Below are 22,042 nucleotides of genomic sequence, written 5' to 3'. Positions count from 1 at the left end.
GAACAGTTACTTTCTATCTATTGCTATAGCCAGAGATTAGCCTTCATAAGAAGGGCAGAAGAAAATACTGAGAAAATGAGGAAAGAAACATTACTGTAGTTACTTCCATCCTTCCTCTGTGGCAAAGCCATCTTTTAATCCTGAATTTCACTGGTTCCTCAGACTGAATGCTTCTTTTGACATAGATCCAGGACCTTATATAGCAAATTCTGGGCCCTAGAGTATGTGCAATGCTAGAGTGACTCTAAGGCAGTTTAAAAAAACCCTGTTGTCTCCAGTACAGAAGCATAGACTACTCTAAGCTGAGCATTCTGAACTGTTCTATCTAGTATTTTTTCAATAATGTTATTACTTTTTTTTTTTTTTTTTGTCTGAAACACGTCAGACAGATATGCGTCAAATAGGAAAGTTATTTGACACCATATACTCTATATAAAGTATATATAGTGGGAGAGTTTTATGCCAAATTTCAAAATAAGAAATCTGTTAACTTGATCAGCATTTGCCAAATTTATGTGTCTTCCATTTGCAGAAGTTCTCTTCTTTTTAAAACACTTCTTAAAAGTGTTTTTACAAACAATCTAGTCTCAAGACTCAAATGCATACAAAGTAGGTTTGCAGGTGATACAAAATTGGGAGGAGCAGTTGATTCCCTTGAGAGTAGAGAAGTCTTGCAGAGTGTTCTTGAGAAATATAGCAACAAGGTTATTGGATGTTACGGTGACGGACCTACTGCTGGACTAGATGACCTTAGTGGTCCTTTCTAGCCTTAATGATTCTATGATTGGAGGGCTGGGCAATCAGCAACCTCACGAAGTTTAACAGGAGCAGTGCTGGATTCTGCATTTGGGACAGGGCAATCTCTGCGTATAGCCCTGGAGGATGCAGGAGAGCAGCCCCATGGGAAAAGAAGTCTGGTAGCTCTGGCTGAGAGAAGGTTGAACATGAGCCAGCAGTGTGCCCTGGAAGCCAAAAGGGCCAACCATACCATGGAGTGTATCAGGCACTGCCAGCAGGTGAGGGGAAGGGTTTTGTCCTGTTCTGCTCTGTGCTGTGTGGCCTCACCTCCAGCACTGGGTGCAGGTTTGGGCACCAAGATATAAGAAGGATGCAAAACTGTTAAAGAGCATCCAAAGGATTTAGATGAAGGATCTGGAGGGTAAGATCTCTGAGGAGCAGCTGAGGTCCCTTAGATATCTTCAATTTAGAAAAGATAAGGCTGGGAGGAGGCCTCATAGTGGCTGCAGCTCCTCACAGGGAACGGATGGGCAGCGCTGAGCTCTGCTCCCTGTGAGTGCAGCAGGACCTGACAGAATGGTATAGTGCTGTGGCAGGGGAGGGTCAGGTTAGGAAAATGTTCTGCACCAGAGGGTAGTCGAGCCCTGGAACTGGCTGCCCAGGGCACTGGGCACGGCCCCAAGCTGCTGGAGTCCAAGGGTCATTTGGACAGTGGCCTCAGACATAGGGTTTGAATTTTGGATGGTGCTCTGAGGAGCTGAGAGTTGGACTCAGTGATCCTTGTGGGTCCCTTCTAACTTAGAATATTCTATGATTCAATGAACGGTGTTGAATGTTTGGTTATATTGCTGCTGCGGTCACCGATCATTGTAAGTAAAATGCTTTTTGGGGGATTACTGGATTGAGTTTGGGCTACCTGATATATTTCTTTTTACTGTTTTGGATTGTAGAACTGGAATGTAAAACTTGTTTAGCTTAATGAGTCTCTATACGAAGTAATGTGATTTTTTTAAACTATTTTCTTTAATTCCTTTGGAATGAATATGTTGTGTTTCTGCTATGTGATGCAGATATTCTAGGAGAAAATAATATTTAATGAATGCAATGCCTAAAATGATGATAAATTTGTTTAGAGTTTGACTCCTTCTGTTTGCTTCATCCTCCCCAGACAAACGTGTCGATGATTGGCCCTTGATGCAGTCTCCATTTCCAACACTGACTATAAGCACTATTTATCTCCTCACTGTTTGGCTGGGCCCCAAATGGATGAAGACAAGAGAGCCCTTCCAGTTACGTTTCCTGTTGGTTGTTTACAACTTTGGAATGGTTCTACTCAACTTCTTCATTTTCAAAGAGGTGTGTATGCACTCTTACAGGACGGAGTTCCTACTAAGGTTTGAAGGCATCTGCAGATCCAAAATTAAAATAATCTTATGTGTTTTATGTCTGTTGTAGGGGGGTTGGCCCAGATTTTTAAAACAGAATTTGTGTTTGACGTGAGCATTTAGGTAGTTATGTACATTGTGATTTGAATAAAATACCTAGATGGATATATATATAAAGAATTTGTACACTATCTAGACCAAGATTTTCTTAGATTTATGTTAATGTAAATACTGGGGAGAATAACTGGAATCCACAAAGATTTAAGGGGAATTATTTAACAGTTTGGAAATAATTTTTCTAGAATAGTGATTCAGAATACATATGATCCTAAGAAGTAGTTTTTGTTACGGTGATTTTGCTCATGTGGGTTAAGGGTCTTCCTGAAAGACTGTGGATCCTGAAAGATTGTGGATTTACAAGATGTATTTCCAGAAATAAGGAAACAGATAACATGGTTAAAATTACAGAATTTCTTTTCAAGATGGCCTGTTCAACACTTTTGCCAGGAAAGCGGGATTTTTCTTTATATTGACCTTTCTCCAAATCCTCGTACTAGTTGATTTTTTTAAGTCATAATTCTTTGCTGTAGCACCTCATTCATAATTTCCTCTAAATTGTCTCCTTGCACTATTCAGATGTGTAATAAGATATTGCAGATAACCCAGAATTTAGTGCTGTCACCTAAAGATAATTGTGAAAATGGATAAAATTGATGAGGCGTCTTGGCAAGTTAAAACTGAAATTCCTCTGAAATGAGTTCACTGCTTTTTTTTTTTTTTTTTTTCCTGTATCTGTCTCTTTCACTTTTTTCTTAATGAGTCTGTATTATCCATAAGCTGAAGTACACCAAGCTTATGGTCAGTTCATATTCAAAGCTCTGTTGCTTATAAGATAATAAATGTATTTGTGTAGCATTGCCAAACCACTGAATTCATATACAAATGAATGTAACTGCCCAGCTGCAGAGGTTCTAATTTCCTGCTATTTCAAATAGGTCCAATTGGTTATTCAATGGATGTTAAACCAAGCAAGCTGTTCGTACAACACTTGTAATAAGAAGTGGCTTTTCTCAGTCTTAGGGACTGATACAAGTATTCAAGTTTCAAATGTTGTCTTTAGCCAGGCAACTTCTACTTCAGTCCATATGAGGTTTACATTACCTATATGCTCCTGTTGTAATTGTCATGAGTAATGTAGTTGATACAGCTAAAATGATACTCTATTTGTATTTTGTGAATGGCTGATGTTTCTGTGTATTGCTAAGAATAGGATTTGAATGTGAAGTGCTTTTGATAAGATCCATAGATTTTGTTTTTAAATTTAAATGTTATTTAAATATTCATCCTGGTTACTAAGCTCATTGTTCAATTTGATAACATAGATTAAAATGATGAATCATAAAATGCTGCTAGATTTTTCAGTCCAAAACTCTCGTATATTGGTCTCAACTTTAGATTGAGATTTAGATGCAAATTTATCTTAAACACTCAGAAGTCTCAGGCGCAGAACCCCATTTTGCTACAGAATCATGTATTTCTTACTCCATTTTGAAGAAGTAGCTTCAGGCTAGGGAAGTAAATTTATTATTGCTTTTGCCAAGTGAACTTTGAAGAAATTACCTAATTGTCACAGACCACAGTAGAAAATGGCTAGTTTCTGTAACGATGCACACAAAGCTATTCTGTAGTTCTCTGATATGTTCAGATGTGCTCATGCCCATGTGGAACCACAGGAAGAATAGTGGTTTTACAGTAGCTTGTAAACAAGCTTTGGTGACACAGAAATAGTTGAATTTCTTTCTTGAGATCATTGATTGTTTTAGAGATGTTCTTGCATTAATTTTCTTTACTGTAACAGTTCCCAGTTTACAAGTTATGTTATCTTTTTGCACCTTAACAGACTGGAATTACCTGGCTATAAACAGTCTTGGATCAAGGCATATGCAAACATCAAAATTAAAAGTATTACTTGAATCTTGTACAGCTCTAGACAAGTGCACTTCTTTCCAATGAAAACTTGCTCAAATGTCAAGTTTATCTTTTCCTGCTTTGATTATTGCAATACACTTATTTGGCATGGCTCTACAGGAGCACATGATATGCTTTAGGCCATTCCAAACTTGGCACAAAGTGGGGCAGTTCTCTTCATGCAGTGTCTCTAAATATGTTTTACAGGTGCTCAGCATTGGCTTTTCAGGGATTTTTTTCTGGATTTTGATTGGTACATTGTTCTAAGAATGGTAGATGCAGATTGTCTAATCCCTGTCTGTTGGAGAGAATTCTTTTTTCTCTGAGCTGTCACAGCATTTGTGTTTCTATCATTCTTCATGAAAGCAACTAGGTGTCTTTTGTTTCTGAATCGAGAGCCCTCTAAGAGAAGAATCATGTTTGGGTATCTTAAGGTTGTATTTGTTCAGGTCTCTAATTATCTGGTGAAATACATGCAAGGAAATTAGTACTTTTAATATAATAGGGAAAAAATGCTCAGTGTTAGATTGTTAAAACTAATTACTGGTTTTCTTCATTATTAAGACAAATTAAGACAGTTAAAGTACTATATACAGGTAAGTTTGATGCAGCAAGAAACTTGTTAACTGTCTTGAACTTGGTTTATATAGTATCTTCCTCCTCATGTATGGCTTTAATATTTTCAGCTGTTTTTATCATCAAGAGCTCGAGGGTACAGCTATGTCTGCCAGACTGTGGATTATTCAGATAATGTTTACGAAGTTAGGGTGAGTATTTCTTTATTATTATTATTATTGATGTGTGTGTGTGTGTGTAATATATCAGACTATGTTTTAAGTTTTGTCTGAAAATACAGTTTCCAAACTTGTGCTGTCAGCCATACTGTATCCCGTTACATTCTCAGACTGCTTCAGGCTTGATTAGGTTACACATAGCTGGGTTAATCACAAACATCAGTGTGTTTGCATTAACTTTCATCTGACTGCTGCAAGGAAGCGTAGCCTTAAAGATACCATCCCTGGCTTTAGCCCCTGTTGCATGAGCCAGGATAAATTTTGTGTGCGTGCTTTGGTTGCCAGCCTATGCTGCAGTTTATGATGCAGTGTAACCACAGTAAAGGTGTAGTTCTAGATCAAAGCAGGTAAGATTTGTCAGCACATACTGTGGTTGCACTTCACTGATACTGGTGAGGCAACTTTTTGTCTTCTTTATTGTGTTTGGCTTCATGAACTCTTGCTAGCTTCTGGCAAATGTTTTATCAGTACATTTTGTTGCAGAAGCTTAGATTTCAAATGCGTGTATTTTGGAAAGCATTCAAATTAAAATCAAAGTGCGGATGCTTGTTAGCTTAAGTAATTCTGTTGACTAGCTCATGTGTTAAACCTTATCTTCCAGCAGAGCTGACTCTTGAGAATCTTGCAGCTGTCATTGCAAGTTTCATCCACTACAGATTATAACATGTTCCTAAAAATGCAATGGAAGCGTGTTGTGATCTAAGTACCTTGGATGGCTATAGCACATCTTGAAAAAAGTGTTTCAACAAAATGACTGTTCATGGGTACTCAAACACCTGTGTAAGTGGCAGGAGTGGTAGTGAGAAAGACAACTTGGTGTCTTAAAACTTCTGTATAATGGCTGATATTGAAGAACAGCAGCGATAGTCACTTGTCTTTTGTCTTTACCAGTATTGTGGATTCATTGTGTTGTTCACTTAAATACTTCTATTATTTTGTTTAAAAGCAAATAATTGAAGTGTAAAAAATGCTTGAGGGTTTTTGTTGTTGTTGTTTATTTGTGTTTTTTTTCTTTTTCCAATAGACAAGCAAAATAGAATGCCCTGATACTCAGCTGAATGATAGCAAGGGACTGTGGTGAAATAAATTAAAGGCATTTTTATTATAGTTAAGCAGAAAAGATGTAGCAGTTTGTACATGAAAGCTATTTAATAGCTTCACTTTTAGGTGTACGTGTAGACAGGCTGTACAGATATGAGACCCGATCAACAGAATTATCTTCTAATTTGTTTATTATGAGGAACAAAGGATTATTAAATAATGAAGTGAAGACAAAATGACCAGTACAATATATTAATTGCCTATGGTATGTGTGGCCAAGATTCTTTTTATTTCTCAGCTTTTTAAGATTTCGCAACTTTGTGGATTTGCATAAACTTTATTTCTAAACTTCTAGGTTGTAATATGCTCAATTTGCAATGATGAGTTGGGAAAAACACTGAGTTTTCTGAAATGTTTCAGTAGTTGTTTAATCTGCTATTGGACAAGATAGCAGCATCTTGTCATGATCATAATCTCGTAGTTCTGAGTAAATTCTCAATTTAAGGCAATAAGCAGTGAGTAGAAAACTATACTTCTACACTTGTACTGAATTTAACCAAGGAGTCTAAAGTAAGCATCTGGCCAACTTCTCAGAGTATCATGCTTTATTACAGAGGCTGGGAAGCTGGAACAAATACTGTCAAACTAATTGCATGTGGCAGGCAATCTGAATGGAAATTTAGAAGTCCTGATATCTTCTCTGTATCTTTATCATTTCTGGATATGGATATATTTCTTGGATATGGATCCAAGTTGAAGGAGGGAAGATTTAGGTTGGATGTTAGGGGGAAGTTCTATACAAGGAGAGTGGTTAGGCCCTGGAACGGGCTGCCCAGGGAGGTTGTGGATGCCCCGTCCTTGGATGTGTTTAAGGCCAGGTTGGACGGGGTCCTGGGCAACCTGATCTGAATGTGTGTGTTTGGTGGCCCTGCTAGGCAGGGGGGTTGGAACTACATGATCCTTGAGGTCCCTTCCAACCCGGGTGATTCTGTGATTCTGTGGATAAAGTGCAAATACGAAGTCGCCATGTAGTGGCCTGCTCAAAGGATCTTTTTTTGCCTACAGGGAGTCCAGAGAGCTGGTTAGTGGTTCCAAAGCAAAGATTTGGCAGTCTTGGATGACAGGGGGATGTTTTCCTTCTCCTCTCCAAACCACTTTTGTCTTAAGACAAATAACCAGAGGTTATTTCAAGGGAGCAGTGTAAGACAGGACATGTGGTGGCACTTGCCCCGTGGAGTGCAGTGCCAGCAATCCACAGCTTACAGACCTCCTGAGGCAGAGATAGTCTCTTTGTTTCCCTGATTCTTCAGGGGTGGGCTTCCATGAATTAGTCTGTATGTTTTCTTTACCAGGCTTCTGACATCCACTGACAGTTAATTCTTCAGTTAGTTTACACATAGTGTGAAGAAGTTGGTCCACTACTTACTGTTTTGAACCTCTATCTATACTGTAATCTCATCTGAGTTCGGCTGGCTCTTGTCCTACAAGAGGAAGTGGGCAACTGGAGCTAGCAGGGGATGGAAACTAGACTTCAAAAGTGCAGAAATATCTTCTGGATGTAGTGGATAGCCATCTTACTGTGCTGGTGGGTTGTTGAGGACTGTGTTTCATGATTTGTTTTTTTTAAAAAACAGCATTCAAGAAAAAATGGGGAAAAATCCTCAACAGGGGCTTTTGATGGAGCTGCATCTTAGAGGAATATTTTGGTTATAATTTCAGAGTAAATAAAAGCAAAAAGGTGAGATGTAGCTCACTCTGAAAGTAATGCCTCCTATTTATTTCCTATTTATGAAAATACACCAAGAACAAAGAGCAAGATAACACCATTTGATAGAGCACATTCTCAGCTACAAAGCACTGACTGTCAATATATTCACCACAATTAGCTCTGCATTTTTGCCAGCGATGAACGGGATCCTGCATACCCATACCATGCTCATAAACATATGCTCCAGCAAAGGTGACCCACTGTTTCACAGCTGCTATGATGACGTCATTGCTAGGAAAATGCTGTGCATACAGTCAATCTTTCATCAGCCCAAAGAGATTTAACTCAGAAGGTATCAAATATGGACTATGTGGTGGGGGTGATAAAACAGTCCAGACAAGTTTGGCAGTGTGCTCCATGGTCTTCGAACTGATATAGAGACTGGCATTATTGTGTCGCAAGGGAAAGGTTGTCTTCTCTGACCTGACACTGGATGTTTGAGCCTTCAGCTTAGTCAGCATTGCAACGTAGCAATCAGAGTTGATGGTTTGTCCATATTTTGGGAAATCCAGAAAGATCATGCCTTTCCTATCCCAAAAGACAGTGCACATTATTTTACCCCCAGAGGGCTATGTTTTGAACTTTTCCTTCAATGGGGAATTCACATGTTGCCACTCTGTGAACTGCAGTTTTGATCCAGCTGGTAGTGGTGACACCGTTTCTCGTCCCTGTTAATGACAGTGATTCAGGAAACCATCACCTTCAGCCTAATATTGGTTCAAGTAGGTCCTGACAGACTTGCATATAGTATTCTTTCTGTTCCTGTGTGAGTGTTTGTGGGACTCACCTGGCATAAACTTTGTCACCATTGTTTCCAAGGCATTGAAGTCAATATTAAGCTCAGTGTACAGTTCCCTGTTTGTAATCTACTGATCTGCACAGATGAGCTGATGGAGACATGGTGTGATATTTCATGGTATGACAGCTCTGTATGGCCATCCAGAACATGGTTTGTCTTTCATGTTACCGCTGCTGAAATGCACCATCTGCTGCCTCACTTTGCTAACCTCCACTGTTTCGTCTCCATAAACGTTCAGTGAATGGGTGTCATTTTTTCTTCATGGACAAATTCAATGGTACTCATTTGCTTCATATGCAATTCCATGTCAGATGCCATTCTGTCAGAGTGCCCCTCTGCTGCCATCTGTTGCACAGCAACAAAATGTAATGGAATATTGGCGAAAAGGCTCAACCTCTACTGCCATCCCACCAACACTTGCCTCTGACATCATGGCCCAATGTAATAACATAGGAGACATTAATTTCAGAGCAGCCCTTGTAAATCCAGGCAAATCCAGGAGTTCTCCTTTAGATGCTCCAGTATTTGGTGTAAAGGATTTCGTAATTCTGTGTGAATTAAGATGTTTTAATGTCTGTGAATAGTCACTTGCACCCTCTGCTTATGCATGCGTGTTCTTGTTTTGCAGAACAGGTTGATATCTTCTGTTGGAATTTCTGAAGAGATGAGAATTAAAAGTCAGAATCTGCAGTGAATTAGTTTTTAGTTTTAAGTGTGCTGATTGTAATCGCAATGATGAGTTGTGGTTGTAACTGTAGTCTGCTTGCTTTTACTTGCGTTCTTTAAATGAGTCTACAGATTGAATAGTTTCCTCTAAATTTCTGTGAAAAGAGAACTTGAATTTTAATAAAATAAGCCCCGTGGTTCTATAAATAAAATTCTATAAATGAAGCAGAAGGAATATGACTTCTCTTTAAAAAACAAGTCCTGTTCCCTACACCCCCTTTCTGGATGGCTGCCTCAACCTCAAATGAGAAAAGAGGGTTCAGGAGCAGAGTTCCATGTTAAAACAGCCCTCTGTTCAAAAACCCTGCAGCAAGCAGAGTTCATAGGATTGGACCTCTTGTTGACTCCCTTAATCCTAGGCTATAGTGTAATCTTTTGTGCCATCTGGTGTTTTAATAGATTTACATTTGATGCATCTGAAAACTGACAGAAATTATATGGTCATAAATAGTATTATTCATTACAGGAGTACATCTGTTTTAATGCATATTTTTCTCTTAAGCTATATCTTTCTTTCATGCTGTGTCCAAAGAAAGACTATGGATTAGGTCATAACTTTTGATGCTTTACAGGAAAAGTTTTACAGTAACCATCCACTCCTTAAATAGCTTACATGTTGGTGTATTGTTCTACTTTCCACCTTCTGTCACTGATAGCTTGCATGTCTTTGGGGAACAAATGCAACATCCGTTTGATTTTTTTCTGCATTTGTAAGCTAATGATCAAAATGCCTTGATAAAACTTTGGGAGCTCTGAGATTAGATCAATACCTGAAACCTGTCCATTGTAAGAATAAATAGTAGTAAAACCTCAGAATGGAAAGCAGGAGGACAAAAAAAAGAGCTTTCAGGCAAAAAATCTATATAAACATAATAATCAGCAGTTATTATCCTGTGGAGAAAAGGAGGCTATTTTTATTCTTAAGTAATGGGAAGCATTTTGATAAAAAGTTAAGCCGACTTCGATCCACGTGCTGTAATTGCTTTCTCTGCAAGACAGTTAGAATTAAAAAGAGGAGAAATAAAGTGCTAAATGACTTTCCAGAAACATCCTGGGCATAAAGTAGTTTAATGTTGGATTTTTCTCATACATTTTGCTGTATGTCATGCAGTAAATTTACCAGTTATTCCACTGTTTCTTTAACAAAATACACAGCAGCTTTGAGCTTTTCAGGCAGTTTGCTTGTAGCTGACCTATTGATTCTTTGCAGTTTTCTCAGAAGGCAGCACTTCCAACGAGTGTGAGTGCTGGTCTGTCCATGGATACAGTCCAAAGTGTTTACTGTCAACTCATGAGATGAAAAGATGTTTATCTTAATTTATTTAAAAGATGCAGCTTTAGCAAAGATCTGTAAAAGATGCGGTGCTGTAATGCTAATCCATGGGTGTGAGACAAAGCCTTGATGTGGGTGTTGTTGTACACTTGCCTATTTGTCCCAGAGGCAGAACTGTACTGGGTATTGGGTAACAGGTATTGATAGTTCTTGCGACTTGCATGCGTGTCTGGGAGCTCCACTATCTGTGGGCGTCCTTTCTCTCTCATCAAGCATCTCTTCAACTTTGCCATGTATCTTTTGATACAAAATTGACAACATTTGTGTCTTCTTCCTGAGATCTGAGCTGTACTGGGTCTGCTAGGGAGAAGGGTGTAGAGTAACAGTTACACAGAAGTCTGCAGTTTGGCATCGGTAAGTTGTGCAGTCCCTTTGGGAGACTGCAGTCTGCAATGCAGAACTGCGGCTCTCTTCTGCCTTCTTTTTTTTTTTTTTTTGGCTTCTGCTGTAATTTCTTAAAATGTTCCCAGTCCACTTATGGTTGTGACAAGCTTATTCTGAGGAGAGATATATTTCTTTCTGGCTCTTTTGGAGACATGAAGGAAAACAGCAGACAGGGCTGTATCATTCATGTTTCTGTGATTGTTCTCTGCTGCTCATTCTTCCAGTTTCTATTGTCTCACTCAGCCATACTCTTAAATATCCCCATCAGGGAAGCTGCTGCCCTCTTATTAATTTTTTTCTTTTATCTATCTTCCCTGGGGACTGAGTGGGTGGTGGAGTTATTTCACACGTTAAGGTAAGAAAGCGTGATTTGCCTTCAGATGAGTCCTGAAAAATGATGTACACTTCTTGCAAATAGGTGTGTTATGACATTGCCTGCTTTTCTTGCAGGTGGTGCCATTTCCATCTTTTTTGTTTGTTTGTTTGTTTATTTTGAAATTCTATTTATGAGTCACCATCTGGAATACATTCTGGTCCCACCCTTGCATATCAAACTAGTCGACTTGCAGTGCCAGGAGCTACAGTCATTGCTATGCTTCATGATCTGGAAGGGAGTCCCCACAAACAATGTACTCCAACATCACTGTATTAGCAAATTACTATACAGAACTTCTGTGCTAAACCTGGTATAGCAATATTCTGGTTTCAACAGGAGGCCGTGTTCATGTTTTATCTGCTGCAATTGGTGGACTGAGAGTGGGGGAAGTTTAGGTGTGCTACACTACTGTATTGAATAGATGGGTTATATGTGTGGCTTGTGTGACTGCCATGATCTCATTTCTTCCCTTCCCTGAATGGAATACAGCCACTAGGGGAATGTTGATTTCCAAAGAGTGTTATTGAATAGACCAGAAGAAACTAAGTAGAATATTTCCCTAACAGATGTGAAATCTTTACCTCAGCCTAGCTTTTTGAATGATTTGGTGTCCTCCCATACATGTGCTGGTGATACTGAAAAACTTAATATGAAGTTTCAGCCCTTGCAGCTCATTTCACCATGAATTTTCAGCCTCATTGTTCTGACTGTATCAGTGTTGCTCTGTAAGTATGGGAAGCTCTGGTAGTCTCCCACAAAGCTCAAGATTCAGAATGAGGACACAAACTCCTTGAGTGAACTGTTCAGAGATAGTAATGTTCTTAATACTTTCAGTTCTTTTTTGTGGTCATGATTTGTGAGCAGTGCACTCAGAATACTACTACTACATCCAGAGTAGATGAATGGAGTATTGGTTTTGTTCTTACTTGTACTTTCAGATGTTTGATGATTCCACAGCAACAATTTCCAGGATTTGGGGAGGTGGAAGAGATGTTCTTCTCTTGCATTAGATAGCTGGAGATAATTTAATTCCATTCAAACTGTAAATTGAAACCACTGATTTATTTATTTATTTTCTCATTACAGATAGCTGCTGCTTTATGGTGGTATTATGTCTCGAAAGGAATTGAATACCTAGATACAGTGTTCTTCATCCTGAGGAAGAAATTCAACCAAATTAGTTTTCTTCATGTCTATCACCATTTCACCATGTTCACTTTGTGGTGGATTGGTATTAAGTGGGTTGCAGGTGGACAAGGTGAGTTTCCGTCCTTCCATATTTTGAGTGGACGTATAACAGAATTATTGTTGTTTATAATCAATGAAAAAAAGTTCTACTGGACTTAGGATTATTATGTAGAAGGCTGTTTAAATAGCATTGAAGAAGTGCAGTAGCTTTAATGTGTATTATCTTCCTCTGTGGGAAATGTGGGGGAGGAAAAGATACCAGGGCCCATAGTCTAATGAATTGCAAAACTTCTTTTTTTTTCCTCGTGGGCATCAACTGCAAGCATGAAGTTCTGTTTTCAAAACTGCCTTTGTTCTGTATGAAATAGAAAGATGAATGTGTCTTGCCTAACTTCGATTTTTGCAGATACAAAGAACTGCAAAATCTAATTATGAACAACAATCTATGTGCAAATGTAATGAAGTTAACAGAGATGTTATTTTGTCATTATGTCTGAGTTTGGGGTTTGCTATCTTTTTGTAAAAAGAGACATATAAAGTTCTGAAACCTTCCCTTGAAGGTGAGCCAATAAATCCATCAATTAACTTTTAAAACCTATTCATGACACAAGTCTATATTTCATTATCAGCCTTTTTGTTGTCCTTACTGTCTAAGACCTACGTCAATGAATTTTATGCCATTGTTCCTGCCACATCCTCTTTCCTGAATTGTACCTTCTTTGACATTGTTTTTGTTGTGGGGTTTTTTTGTTGTTGTTTGTCTCAAATTATATGCTCTACAGAGCTGATCGTTTGGGGAAAATACCCAATTCTGTTAGTAATGTGCTTTTAGGCTTAAGATACTTAGAATAACATATAGTAAACTCCAAACGTAACTTTTTGTCAAACCACCCTAAAACTTTATGGCTCTCATTTACTATAAATATCTCATGCTTGTAGATGAGATATTGTATGTCTAGATAGAGCTGTTATTAATTATCTAACATTTAGATTATCCTAGTAGTTTGCCACAGATGGGTATCCAAGTTGTCTGATTTCAGCAGCTACTCTTTGCATTATCTTGATCTTATACATCACCTCCCTTTTTAGCCTCTCTGGTAGAGTAACAAGACCTGAACATGATCTAGTTTGTCACTGTTAAATACAAAGAGCAAAGAGATCTTAATGCAAACATGAACACTGATCTTTGTTTCCAGCATGGATCATCCTGGAAAAAGTACTATACTTTTATTTAAGAATGCTGGATTTTGTAAGTCATAAACAAAAAAAACAGAGATGAGCTATCTAAACAAACTAATTTTGCAATTCCCTTAAACGTCTTACAGCCACAAGTGAGGTTTTGCTTTGTGTTGTTTTTTGGCCTCTTTATTCAAACTTCCATGTGGGTTTCTTGGTGTCTTGCTGAGATGTTAACTTTACACATTTCATTACAGCTTAACAAACTGAAGTTCAGATGCAACTGCTTTATACTTTACACTGTCGAATACTGCTTTTAATAGCTCCCTTAGCAAAGCCATTGCATTTACACTACAATAACTAACGTGTAATGCATGACTTCAATATATTCAACAAAAACATTATAAAAAAGCTTTTGCTTAAGTAATTCCATGAGAGCAGTGACACCTACTTGCACAAACAGCTATTTCAATGCATGTCATCAGTGAGGTCTGCACTACACAACCGAATGTTTCAAAGATGGAAGTCCAGCATGCCCTGTGCTTTGTGATGCTTACTATCGCGTGAATAATACTAGAATAGTTTTTTTTTTTTTTTTTTTTTTTTTTTAATTACATGGAAATCTTCCTTCTGTTTCTGGACAGCTTTTTTTGGAGCTCAGATGAATTCATTTATTCATGTTATTATGTACATGTATTACGGATTAGCTGCCTGTGGCCCTAAAGTTCAGAAATATCTGTGGTGGAAACGGTACTTGACTATATTGCAGTTGGTAAGTAAAATTTCTCCATTCGTTTGAGGAGCTATTGCCTCTGAGTAGATTTGCTTCTGTACAGCTTTGGAACAGGTGCTGTCCCTATCTAAAGTTCTTAGCTGTCCTATACTCACAAGTCTAGTTAGAAATGATTATATTCTTAAATGTAATTAAGCAGTTAAAGTAATTGCTTAAGTATACAACCGTTCTTGTGTGAAGAAGTCTTCTTAAATACTTATTACTGATCATGGGCATTTTTAAGCTCTAAGAGGTTTTTATTTTCAACAAACAATGACTTATTTATTAATGGCATAATAAGGGTCATTATGAGACTGGAAAAGGGCTAAAGATGACTTCACAGCTCAACCTCAGACTGGCATTAACAACTCTCCTCAACACTCATATCTGCAAGCAGTCAGTTACCAAGCATGTGGTTATCCTATTCTGAGTACCATGAAATCACCACTGTGTTTTAAGGAAAAATCTAAAGGAATATCTATTACAATTGAATATATCTCTGTATGTTTTTATTTATTTGTTTGTTTGTTTATTTGAGTTTTCAAATCCACTTCAGAGCTAGTAGGTTGCATATTGTGACAGCCAAATACAGTTTCCCCCTGCTTCACTGTTTCTCAGTTTTCATGAGTTAATACATTAGCATGCACGGGTGCAGACCTACAAAATATATCCAAACCTTTTTGATTACGTGCTTTCTGTCTTTCAGGTGCAGTTCCATGTGACTATTGGCCACACAGCTTTGTCTATTTATATTGATTGTCCTTTTCCTAAATGGATGCACTGGGGTGTAATTTTCTATGCTATCACCTTCATTTTCTTGTTTGGTAACTTCTACTATCGGACATATAAGCTGCCCAAGGAACCTGTAAAGAATGGCAAAATAGCAAACGGTGCTGTTGCAAATGGAGTAAGCAAACCAGAAAATAATCCAGTGGTGGAAAATGGAAAAAAGCAGAAAAAGGGAAAAGCAAAAGGAGAGTAACTTGATCCAGGCCTTAACCATTGATGGCTGTGAGGAACCTACAGTTTGGTTTATAAAAGGAAGAAAAAAACACTATCTGTACCAATTAACCTTAGGTTACTGAAGAGCTAGAACACAGATATTTTCATTATTTATGAAGATTGTTTTAAGAACAAAACTTAAAGTTGAATTTCTATTGTAATTATGTAATTATCATGCATATGATCTCTGTGTAAACTTGTAGACTGCTGGTGTTGGTGAATGTAAGGAAGAATTGCAGTTAATTCTATGTTTAGCAGTCCAAAAGTTAAAACTACCATTGATGCAACCAGCTTTGTTGGCACCCACATTTCTCTGGGGAAGGGAGGGGGGAAGGAAGTAGCGTTTGAATACTTGTGTTTTCTTTCCAGAAATTTATTAAATTTCAATTTACAATGTATTATCTAACCAGAACGCGCAACTTTTCTTGTCCTCCTTGAAGAGTATCTTCAGAAACATCATGTTTATGTATTGTCAGAACAGTGTTTGACTTTTCAGAAATTACTTGATTTAATTTAGTGTCTGTTACAGGTTTATTTTGGTTGTTTTTTGGTTTTTTTTTTTTTTTTTTTTTGTTTTGATTTTTTTTTTAAATTTTGTTTTTGTTTTTTTCCTTGTGTGGAAATATACCTACCTCTTCATCTGCTGAAAAGAATATTGAGCATTAAATAACTGATTTCTGAAATACAGAGTCTTCTAATATAAATATCCATTAACATAATTGAGGAGGAAATTTTTCCTTCGAAGTAAAAGAGATTTTATTTCCAGGTATTTTGGGTCAAATCATCAATATTTTCATTTAATGTGAACTCAAGTTTTGGAGTGGTGTGCTTAGCATGGCTAAGTGAAGAAAACATTTTAAGAATTTATAAATATGAGACGGTCATTGTGTGAAGCAAGCAATTTAAACAGGCCTGTGGCTTTGTTATCTGTGACCTACATTAACCCTGTGGTGCTGATTGACATTGAAACTTGTAAGATAACATTATGATGGAGAGAAAACAACATTGACGTCTGTTCAAAAGTACAATGTGTAGTGTCATGCTAACAACAGGACAGGTACTTTACTGGGGGAAAGAGAATTTAATTATAAAGTTCTAAATACAGCAAACACAATGCTGAAAATGCTGCTACTGTTCGATGCCCACCGATACTCAATTGATGATTTGCCTGCTAGACACTTGCAGGCAAAATATTGCTGGCAGTCAGGCCACCATTTTAATGTGAATATCAGAGTTGGGCTTCTGAAAATCTGGTCCCTAAATATTCTTGGTTCTTCTCAACCTGATTGACAAAGTGATTCTGCTAATCAGATTTTAGTCATAACTGCTACTACAAGCCTCTTTTAATAGCTTTTCATCTTACTTGATGCATTAATGGACTTCTTCCTACTCCTTTTGTGAAGTAAACATGGATACGAGTTAATTCCCTTCCACACAAAATGAAAGTTTTGACAGAGTTTTTGTGTTGCTGCAAATGTGGTGAGTATAATGCAAGTGGAGTTAGAAACCACATCCTGAACTCTCAGGGTCCTTATTCATCACTGCAGGAGCTGCACTGTTGCTGTTGAAATGCACTTTGCCCAGCTCTGTCCAGAAACACTCATTGTCAGTGATGAACTTACATGGAGGAGGTGGTGACGTTATTGAGGGACAAAAGAACACACAGCTCTAGGTATAGAGAGTTACACACATGGCACGCATTCATGCATCTCAAATACCCATTTTGTCTGTTGTGACCTATTTTGCACAATATGGACGTTTTTTCTGTCCTGGGTTTGTAGCTTGTCACTTTGATGAAAACTATCTAAGCCTAAAAAATGAGTTGTAGGAAAAAAAGGGCTGGTTATGATCTGTTCTACTGGGAAATAATTCCTGGTGCTGGAGTTCATTCGACTGCCAGAGTGGTTCATCAGTAATATCCACTGCTGTGGATTTTATGGCAGAATATAGGATTTGGAGAGAATGCCTCTGCTGAGCTGTAACGTGACCATTCGTTTTCCTACGTGTTATGTCTCATGATTTTCCTTCCAGCCTTTGTAATGATGCTTTTATTTTATTTTATTTTTTTTCATTTCTATGATTCTTATGCATTTATGCAATATGGCATGAGGAAGAGGGAACATGCTTTATTCTTCTTTCTTGCACAGATGCCACTACTAGCCAAAAAGTTGGCTGGCTCTGGAATGGCTAACGGAGCAAATAACTACAAAGCAAGTTGGACAGCAGATTTACAGCACACCTGCCATTCCAGGTTAATGGCTGGTGTGGGTACTCTCACCCTAGTGTTAATTCCAGGTAGCTTACTCCACTTTGATAAAGAGTAGCTTCTTTCTGTTTGATATGGGATGTGGACAGCTAACCATTAAGTTTGTATCATTCCTTGTCTTGTATTAAATTGGTTGTTTACTTTGTCTTTCTTTCTGTAAGCCAGATTGGATAACCTGATAGGTTTAATGTGATCTGGCTCCAAAAAGAGCATACCGAGAAATATTGTAGTACAAGTTTGACTACATTTGCTACACTTCATAAAGTAAGAATTGTGTCTTGCATGTTGGCAAATACTTAAAAGAGTTGAAAGTCGAATCCTCTCTTCCCCTCAGCGCACATGGAATCCTGCCCTCAAATTCTGGGTTGTTTGATACAAAAAAAAAACAGAGAGAGAGACAGACAATGCTTTGGGAGAATGCATGCATAGATGCACATCATGTCTGGACATGTGAATAAAACCAGCTTGAGAGATTGGCAGTTCTATGGGGAAAAAAAGTCACACTGAGTTTCTGCAATGCTGCTGTTTTGAGTCCTTCTCCTGCTACACTGTTCCTGACTATGCAGATTTCTCTTTCTGAAGATTTGCATATGTGAGATACTGCCAGTTCTGCTAAAGTCATCACTTAGTCCAAGGCTCCACAGAATTTTGCCACAAAAGTATGTGTATGTGTAAAAATGTTTCTGCTGTACACAGAATTGAAATTGAAATTATAATTATTTGCTAACAGTTTCAAAACTCTTGGACCAACCATACAATTATTTGATGCCATATAAGTGATACCAATTGACTTATCCTCATCTCTAGTGGTGACAGTTGTTGGATTCTTTTAGCACTTTGCTCAGTGTACAAAAATAAAACAAATTCTGCGTGTATACACATACACACACATATAGTATGTGTGCATACATGTGTGTATCTATGTATGTATGTATCTATCTATGTATGTATACATGAGTTCTTAGCAGGTTCTTTCAGAGTGTGAAGTAAATTATATTTCTTTGGCGTGAGGTTGGCAGGAACTAATAACATAGTTCCTACAACTCGAGCACTGAAATGAAGCAATTTTCATTGATCTTTAGATCCAATATCAGTCTTATATACATGGTAGTATTTGTCAGTCATTTTAGATGTAGAGTGGTGGACAAGCCAGAGCTGTTTCTCCCAGCGTAATAAATTGAGGTAGCAATTCCTCAGAGGAGCTGAGGAATGATGCTGTCTTCTAGTGGGAAGCAGTGTGAGTAATCTGCTCCAGGTAAGTCTCTGAAGTCATTGCAATCACATACTTTAAGAGAACCCTTAATAAATAAATAAAAGTTTATCTACAGATTCAAAAGCATGGACTATTTGAGTATATGACCATTACCAGATCAAGAGGAAAAGATGAAGGCAAAATAAAAATACTGCACTTTTTTTTTTGGGTTAATCTTGTTTCTCTAGAGTAAGCATTTGACATCCAGATGTGGGGGAGATAGGTAAGAAAAGAGTAAAAAACTGCTGTGCTCAAAGAACTCACTCTTAAAAATGTTTTTGAGCACACTTGCTGTCCTTTAAAAACTTGAGAAAAATTGTTCATGGTACATAAAATTAAGCTTCACGTCACGTTAGCATGGTATCAGTCATCATGTGTAAGCAGTACCTGGATCAATTTCACTTGAAATTGAAGAGAATGGGGAGGTCATGAAGAATCTGGATAGTTCACTCTGCTTGAAGCACGGGTTATGATATTTTGGCACTTGGAGCAAGTCACCACCATGACATTTCAGTGTGTTGTGCTCTGACAGGTCTCCCTTTTGCTAGTGTAAGCAGTCAGAGCTCTGGAAATCAGGGTGGCTCCTGTTTACATCACCAGAGTGTGTTTAACCCTAAAGAACAGAAAAAAAATTACTTGCTTTCTGCCAATATCCCATGAGGATGAGGGAAATATATGGGTCAGAATGCTGCTTTTGCATAAGGTGTTAATGCTTTTGTAAACAAGAAAAATAAACATTACTTTTTTTTTTCATGCTGTCTGGAGTTTGATTTAATACATCCCCCAGAACATTCTGTCCCATCTTTAAATTACATGCTGATTTCAAAGCTTTGCATTGATGGTATCTGTCAGATAGCCCAAAGGTTCAAGGGACGTTTTTCTGATACATCCCTTCTCACTTGAAGTTTGGAGATTCTCTGCTGTTAGATGTCTCCCTGAAAGGATAGCATACTGGCTCTGCAGTCCCTTGGCAGAACTAGCTGAAAACATGATGTCCACTTATCCTACGTGTCTCCTGGGGTATATTCTGTCTTTGCAGCACATGTATCAGCTTCAGTTGTGGTCCATGTGTTCTTTCCAGTCAGGGAGAAACAGAAGGTTGGGTGAAAGGCGTTTCTCTTATGCTCCCAGCATCACGCAGTGCTGGGCTCCTGCTCTGGGTGTGCAGGAGAGGGGGGGAACAATCAGCATGGTGCAAGGTAGGTGCAACACCTGGACACATAAGCATAATGGTTCTTTCTGTAAAGTCCCAGTCAGTCTTACATCTGATTTAAGAAGGTGGTGGTAAGTGAAAATGCACTCAATGTAAGGCTACCAGTTCTTTGGTCTTAGACGTGTTAACACATGGGGTAAAACAGAAAGCCATGTAGTTTAGCTTTTGCTGGATGCTGTGCTATGCTACTGTCGGGTCTCTCATCCCACAGACTATCAAGCACTTTTGACAGGAGATATAACTCACAAGTACATGTTTCTGTGTACGACAAGTTCCTTCACAGCTCATCCCTAACTACCATCTCTGTAAGCAAGCTTGTAATATTGAGTTGCACCCGTGTTGCGCTCCTGGCACCAGAATGCAAATAGACACTGTGTGCCAGGTAGTGGAGAATCAAGTCTGCCATCATAGCAGAATGTGGTGTGGTCAATTATTTCTTACATCATTTGCAATTGTTGCTTCAACTCACTGCTTGCATCCTCCTAGAAAATGCACACAGCACACAGAGCAGGACTTGTTCATTAGGTGATTAACATACGCTGATAGTAACACTCTATCCAGGTATCTTTCCCATAGTATTTCTTCCCTACTATCAATTAATATAAACATATGTGATTCAGATAGAGAAATCAGATGACTCAAAAGAACAGAATGGACCTCTTGTTTTTCATGTTAGGTTTTTTTTTACAGCATCATTTGCTTCTTTGAGGACATTTTGGTAGGGGAAGGATTGCATTACCTGCTTGCTTGCTCAGCTCCTGTCATCAGAATGATGACAGCAGTCCTGGATGCAAACCAAGCACTTTCTCCAAGGCACTTCTGATGGCAGTGCTTTCTGTCTTTGGACCACTGCCTTCCTCTGCCTTTTCATGTGTAAGATTTTGAAGTATGCCCAGTGAACACATACGTACAGACACCCAGCGATTGCCTCATATGCCAGAGATGTCCCATTGCGATTGATTATCAAGATGGTTGCAAATGGTATCTATGGGCAAGATTGCCACTGCGTCCGTCACTGTGGTGTCAGTTGTCTAGGGCCTGACTGAGGCACGCTGACTGGATGGTGTTAAAACAGCAGTTCTTGACAGATAAAGAGGATATTTGAAGAAAAAGAGCAATTTGACTTTTGGTTCAGTATGTGGGAACTGATAGAACCTGGTACGGAGTCACTGCTGCCTGTTAAATCCTGATCAAGCAGGTTTCAGTCTGTTGAATGGAAGGAAATCTTTGGTTCTTTAAGTTGCTCAAAGATGTGCTCTGCCTGTCCTTACCTTTGGAGTGTATTGGTCAGAGGAAACGAGACCAGTGTCAACATTTAAGTCAAAGACTTTAGGGAGTCGAAAGCCTGGGGCTGTGCAGTGCTGGCTCCTCTGGTTCTTGCCTTTGCCTCCAGGTTCTAAAGGAGTTTAACTACTGTTGTACAGCTGTTGTCTAGCTGTTGCTGCCATACATCTATTATTCGTGGACATCGTAGAAGCATACGAGTAACGTATTTATGCATAACTAGATTCTGAAGTACTTAAAAAAGTGCTGTCTGTCTTACATTGCAACAAACAGAAGGGGAGCCTGCAGTCTCCAACCACAAGTGCTTGTAGTGGAACCATGGCAAGTAACAATTACTCTGGAGCCTCTGATCAATAGCCTTTTGCAGAGCTCCCAGGTAGGTTCTTACAGCAACACAGTGCTTAGTGAAGATGAAAATTGCAATGTAACTGCTAAAGTAGTACTTGTAGGGCTCCTCTTGCCTACTTCCTTCTCTGTATGTGTCTTCAGGTCAGACACATGAAGTTATTCCAAAGTGAGGAGGGCTTCACAGCAGGATCTTATGGTAGTTGTGAGTGAGACAGTCAGGGCCAGGATA

General features: G+C 38.5%; 1 protein-coding gene across 1 annotated transcript in view; it reads left to right on the top strand.

Annotated features, from left to right (window-relative positions):
- The window catches only part of ELOVL4 (ELOVL fatty acid elongase 4), a 32,216-nt gene extending 16,365 nt beyond the window's left edge, over window positions 1–15,851 (top strand). Inside the window, exons 2-6 of the mRNA XM_042820754.1 lie at window positions 1,907–2,094; window positions 4,778–4,858; window positions 12,399–12,570; window positions 14,321–14,448; window positions 15,155–15,851. Of these exons, the coding sequence (XP_042676688.1) occupies window positions 1,907–2,094; window positions 4,778–4,858; window positions 12,399–12,570; window positions 14,321–14,448; window positions 15,155–15,430 (845 nt within the window). The 3' untranslated portion in view covers window positions 15,431–15,851. The remainder of the gene's footprint in view (window positions 1–1,906; window positions 2,095–4,777; window positions 4,859–12,398; window positions 12,571–14,320; window positions 14,449–15,154) is intronic.
- The last annotated feature ends 6,191 nt before the right edge of the window (window positions 15,852–22,042 follow it).

This window comes from Centrocercus urophasianus, unplaced genomic scaffold (assembly GCF_019232065.1).
Source record: "Centrocercus urophasianus isolate 14NV4802_14NV808 unplaced genomic scaffold, USGS_Curo_1.0 seq_10, whole genome shotgun sequence".
Taxonomy (NCBI): Eukaryota; Metazoa; Chordata; class Aves; order Galliformes; family Phasianidae; genus Centrocercus; species Centrocercus urophasianus.
This window is presented reverse-complemented; position numbering and strand designations above follow the sequence as displayed.